The sequence below is a fragment of the Aethalodelphis obliquidens genome, unplaced genomic scaffold (genome assembly GCF_003676395.1).
Source record: "Aethalodelphis obliquidens isolate GAN/ISIS:26980383/991018 unplaced genomic scaffold, ASM367639v1 scaffold34, whole genome shotgun sequence".
NCBI lineage: Eukaryota > Metazoa > Chordata > Mammalia > Artiodactyla > Delphinidae > Aethalodelphis > Aethalodelphis obliquidens.
In genome coordinates this window covers 10,561,849-10,567,848 of record NW_020837978.1, presented here as the reverse complement: position 1 = coordinate 10,567,848, position 6,000 = coordinate 10,561,849, and the positions used below count along the sequence as shown (strand labels likewise).

General features: G+C 41.1%; 1 protein-coding gene across 1 annotated transcript in view; it reads right to left on the bottom strand.

The window, feature by feature from the left end:
* Positions 1-555: 555 nt before the first annotated feature.
* RNF182 (ring finger protein 182) overlaps positions 556-6,000 on the bottom strand; it is a 54,406-nt gene continuing 48,961 nt past the window's right edge. Inside the window, exon 2 of the mRNA XM_027128402.1 lies at positions 556-3,675. Within this exon, the coding sequence (XP_026984203.1) occupies positions 2,721-3,464 (744 nt within the window). The 5' untranslated portion in view covers positions 3,465-3,675 and the 3' untranslated portion in view covers positions 556-2,720. The remainder of the gene's footprint in view (positions 3,676-6,000) is intronic.

The following is a 6,000-nucleotide window of genomic DNA, read 5'->3' as shown; positions in this document are numbered from 1 at the left end:
CAGGTAACTGTTTTCCTTAACAGGTCTTTCCTCATTTATGTAGATTTCAGGAGTGAATGAAACCGTTACTCTCAATTAACATATGGTGCTAATTCACTAATTATCATAAGCATAAAACTGCTACATAGTCCCAAATTATTTCTACTTTGCCTAACACTGGTCATGTTTAATTATCAGGTAATTTTTTTAAACTTGCCCAGATCACACAAGATTAGTGAATTCCTAACTAAATTGGATTCTATTTTGCTGAGTAGCTCGGCAAAATCTGGAAAACAAATCAAACAAATTAAAAGCAAAAATTTTTATTATAAAGACAATGTTTTTATTTCAACTTTCCTATTTTTTCCTTTTTTTCTTTAAAAAAAAGGTATGAAGGCCTTTTAGAAGTAGGATGGAGAAAATCAGCTTTGTCAGAAACTTCTGGAATCTTCATATGACAAAGGGATTAGCTTAACCAATGTTTTCGAAAGCTCACGTTTGCAGTTATCTAATGTTAAAAGAAGTCCAAAATAAAATTGAATTTCAACCATCAGTCAGAGAAATCAAACTTCTAGCTTGGAAATAATAACAATTTAATGGACAAACAAAACATCACCACAATAAATAAGACTGAAGTACTGTCCTTTTTTCATTCAACAGCACGAAGAGTTTTTTGTTGTCATACACTTAAAACTCTTTAACACCGAATTAACTTACTGGCAACTAAAAAAAAAAAAAAAAGACTATCACGATACAAAGAGAGACACAAATTTAGCACTGCAGACATTATACAAAGAAGCAAAATGCATAGTACCCATGTCCAGAGCTTTCTAGAAACCTCATCCTATGATAAGTCACCAATTTATTTGATGTTACATTTCAGGCAACATGAACATTTTTTAAAAACCTTATAAATATATAAATCCGGACCACAAAACATCTCCTAAACATTATATTTACTCTAAGTACAAATGAATATTTGGAAATGGCATTCACAATGCTATCTAAACTAGATTTCGTGAAATTATAAGTGTATTTAGCTGTACTGGGGCTTAAATTCATTGGGCCACATCCCACATATACTTTCCTGTCATACCTAGCCTGGGCATACATATTCTCAAAGTTAATAGTTACAGAATTAAAGTCAAACTACTATTCTAGAAATAAGTGTCATTTTTTTTACTGAATAAAGAGATTGGAACTGGTTCACTGTATTTCAAGCAACAAATGTTTCATCACAAACAAGTTAAAGTAGTCTTAGTAATGCCCCTTTCTAAGAGTTATAAATATTTAAATGTTTATCATCAGTAATGAGTTTTAGACTAAAAAGCTTTTTTTTTTTTTTTTTTTTTGCCTACTTTCTGTGGGCATTCTATTCCCTCAAACCTAAAATCTGCTCACCAATTTCTTCTCATAAATATATACATTCAACTTCCCCTACATCATGAAAAGAAGTTCATTAACTCAAGTCACATAGCTTATGCTTTTATTTGAAATCGATTGCATAAGAACTTGAATCCATTCTAAAAGGGACTTAACAGGGATGGCAATAGTCACATTGCACTCTGCCCCTCCATCCTACTTCCTTGAAGGATCTTTTCGATTCAGGGTATCAACTTGGCATGATGTTTCTTGTCCATCCTTCTCCCTGACCTACTGCAACACAGTCTGGTACATAAGCCTAAACCATAGTATTTTGGTACAGCTCAGTAAAGCACAGCAAAATACTTAGGTTCTCAGCACATCAAACCATGAGCCTGAACAGCTCCTGAATTGTTTCTGGGTTTCCACTGCCGCAATTTACCCCAAATTGTTATGGGATTAAGTTGAGTCCGTAATAGAATTTAAAATACAATGGGAAAAAAACAAAATCCACATAAAGTTATGGCAACTAATTTGAACAGAACCTCACTCAGGATAAGGAATGGGGCTGACTGAACAACGTGGTTTAAAAAAAAGAAACTAAACGAAAATGCTTTAAGGAAAAGCTCAAATCAGATCTCTGAACGATAACTGCTCTGAGAGAATTTCAGAGAAGGCTGGAGAGTGGAAAATAAACGTGGAGGAAAGCGCGTGTCTCAAAAACAAGCGGCCACATTCCGCCTTGAAGTTTACTCTGATGCAAATTCCTCAATGTTTTTAATTCTCTTTAGTGATGCGGCAAAACAGGTACATAACTGAAACCACACAAGAGGCGAGGGTCCTCTTGGCAAGGAGCATGCGCAGAGGGAACCAGCATCCGGGCTGAAGAGGATCCACAGAGCGCCAACAATGGGGCAGGGGCAGGGGATGAGCACTGAGCAAACAGGTGTGTCTCGGGGCTGCTCTCCTCTTGGACCACCCTCCATCCCCGGCTAAGATTATGAGAAGAGGAATCAGTTCATGCCTAACTGTCCACAAAGACCCCTACGGCAGCATAACACGCCTGGCCCTGGCGTCTGTCTAGCAGCTCTGAGCAGAACCTGCCCTTTCTCTGGGAAGACTCAGAAGGGCTCTAGGAAGGCTTAGCTGATCCCTTTTTCTTTTTTGCTAACACATAAGCAGCAACGAACGTTTTTATTTCCAGCACACAGGGGAACCAACTGAGTCAACATTTTGATGGAAAACGGACCACGAATATGTGCCCAGTGGCTTTGTTCACGCCACGGGCACCGATCACAGAGAATGCGCGAGAAAAGATGGGCTAAATGACCTCACTTGAAACGTGGCAACGTGTGTCAAATTCCGAGCGTGCGTCTCGGTTAAGAGGACGGTGCCAAACAGTCTAGGAATTCGTGACAGACGCACTGGCAGAAGCCATATACCATCAGGATGACGAGGCTGGAAGGGACGAGGCTGACGAAGACCACCCCGAGGGTGACCTTCTTGGATACCAGTAAGTAGATGCCCAAGGGCAAGGAGCTGAAGTACAGCAAACCTAGCAACCATACCAACACCCGGATGGACGTCTGAAAGAGCAGGGACGTGCAGTTCCACACGGTCCAGTTGTGCGACATGGTGGTCGCGGAGTCGAAGCTGGAGGGCCTGTAGAACTCAACCACGGGCGTGGAGCTGAGCGACGGTGAGCTCTCCCTCTGCACCTCCATGATCGTGATGACCAGGCAGTTGGAGGACGCGTGGGAAGGGCTGACCAGCGAGGCCAGCCGCTTGGGGGTCAGCAGCAGCTCCGTGGGGTTCTCGGGCAGGCACTTTTTGCCTTTGCCACCACAAGTCAAGTTCACGAGGATGTTGCTGTCATCGGGCAGGCTGCCGACTTCGTCATCCGGCAGGCACGTCTCGAACCTGCAGAAAGGGCAGACGATGACGCCGCGCGGGGAGTCCCCGAAGTCTATGATCTTGTAGAGGCATTTGGCACACACCCTGTGACAGCACTCCAGCACTTTGGGTTTCCTCTGTCTCAGGTTGTACCGGTTGTAACAGATCTTACACTCCAGCTCGTCCGAGACCTGAGACTCAGAGGCATCCTCTGACGGCTGACTGGCCATCCTGAATTCTGTACGTCCAGTCTTGGGCCAGATGGGTCTCCTTGAAGGACGACTTCGATGAAGCTGTCTCTCCGAATATCACATCATTCGAATCAGGCAGAGATGCAAATGGGCAGGAAGAGGAGGGACAGAAATCTTCCAGGCATTTTTTTCAGCTGCTACTTATCTCTCTGTGTCTCAAACGCATATTTACAAAGGCCACATGAAGGGTCTGCAAAGGAAAAGAAATTCTAATATTGTGAACAGTTCACTGAAAAGTGCTTTATGGAATTTTCTGAGCTTCAACGATTAGAAGCGGTAGACTTGAAAGGTTAAATCCCCTTCATCTTTTCACACATTTCTGCCTCCAGGATAGGAAAGTGTTATCTCCATGCTCAGCTTTTTCAGTCCACAAATATGATAGTAAAGAAGGAATTAAGAATCGTAGTGGTGTGAAGTACACTCCAGAGCACTGTGGATATGGCTCGATATAGAGATTTTTCTCTCTGAAACTTGTAACAAATGCTGGCCTCTATGAAGATTGAATGGGACACTTACCAGAAATAGATGTTTGCAATTAAACTCCATTCAATATAGACTCACTCATTCAGCGGATCATTGGTATAAGCTCCAATTGTCTAAATACCCTCAATAGTGCTTAGGAACACACAAAAGAAGGGAAATCTTAAGGATAAAGATTTAAAATGTGTTTTCAGAAAGTGCTTTATAAAGATGAGAGCGCATTTAAATACAGCAGACGGTTCTCACCTTCCCAGTGTAAAGAAATCTGTTATAAATGCCTTCCTTATCTGACTGATCAATTTCAAACTTTTTGTTTCAATACTAGTCTTGCAAACCATGGTTGTATACATACATACACTCAAGGAAGAGTGAAGCATATGACACCTGACATAAGCATTATAACCAAGTCAAGTCTAATTCCCAAGACAAAGAAGTAAACAGAGCACATGTGCAGTTATGTCTCCAAATATGAAGAATCGTGCATGCCTGGCTATCAAGAAGTACTCAAACTTCACCCACTTGCCTACAGAAAGCCTGATACAATCAACAGTCCTTAATGTTGACCCCTAGTTGCTATTACTACTGGCTCTGGACAAATGGCTAAAAGCTGATTTCACTCACGTACACAGTCTGTTCTCAATTATTAGCACTAATGGAAGGGAGCAGCAATATGGGAAATCTCTAAATAATTTTTATTTTGCTTTAATATATGTGATTGGGGCGGTAGTACATTTGTCTTAAATTATGTTTTGCTTGGAAAAATATCAAAATGTAATTGAATTTCTGAGCAGACCCCCAAGCAATAACAGCAGAAGGCTGTCATAACAGTGCTGAGAGGGAGACTGCAACTCTGCTAGAATTTTAAGTTTGTTATGGCTCCTACTGCCTTAAAGAGAAGAGGCAGTGGGTAGGAAAACTTGGATGATTTTTGAAATCATGTATAATTGGTTTGTGAATACATATTATCTTCCTTTTTCATTATGACTTAGTTAGTTTTTAAATTGACTTCATATCATATAAGAATGGATAGTATAATGGTTAGCGTGGCAAGATACTCTTGGTGGGAAAAGGAAGTCAATCAATAAATAGAATCTCTGGCATCAGCCAAAAGAATGTAGGTAGAGTTTTTTTTAATAGAGTGACTGTATATGAAGGCATGTATTTCAAAATTGCTACCGTAAGCTAATTTCTCTGTATCCACACTTACATGCAAAAAAGAATATATAGACACAAACATCAGCTCTTCTATCCCTTTCCCTTCCACGTGCCCAAGTCCTTGCAAAATGTGACTTTATCTTGCCACAGTGCTACAAAACTGGCTTTTTATTCTCTTGGGGGATGAACATCTTCAGGACGACAGTCAAGGGACAAGAAGGAGCTCTATCCCTGTCACCACTGCCAGTCCTATAGCTGCCTGCAGAGGATGGTCCCTAGTCCTGGGCAGGTCACTAGTGATCCAATTCCTGGACGGCTCCCATTCCATCAGCTCTCTTGGTAGCCACACACAGACCCAAGGCCCATCCCAAGAGAACACGTTGTACTCTCTCTGCAGCTACTGTCCCACCCAGCCTTGCTGGAGCTGATGGTAACAGTAGAACTCATAGCAGTAACTGCCTCCATTACTGTCAAAAGGACTGATGGGCGTGAAGCTGTGTGAATAAGGAGAAAACAGAATGCAAGCGTATACATAAAGACATCAGGAAAAGAGAGAGTAAAACATTCAGTGAGGATAAGTAAGCACAATGACATCTACAGGCACAGAGAGCCAGAGCATACATCTAGAAACACCCACAAAAGGCTTATGTGTAATGAAACTAGACCCCTACCTTACATCAATCACAAAAATTAACTCGAAATGTATTAAAGACTTCAATATTTAAGACTGGAAACCATAAAACTCCTAGAAGAAAATATAGGGACAAAGCTCCTTGACATGAGTCTCAGCAATGACTTCATTTTGAATATGACACCTAAAGCACAAGCAACAAAATCAAAAATAAACAAGTGGGACGACATCAAACTAAAAGGCTCTGCA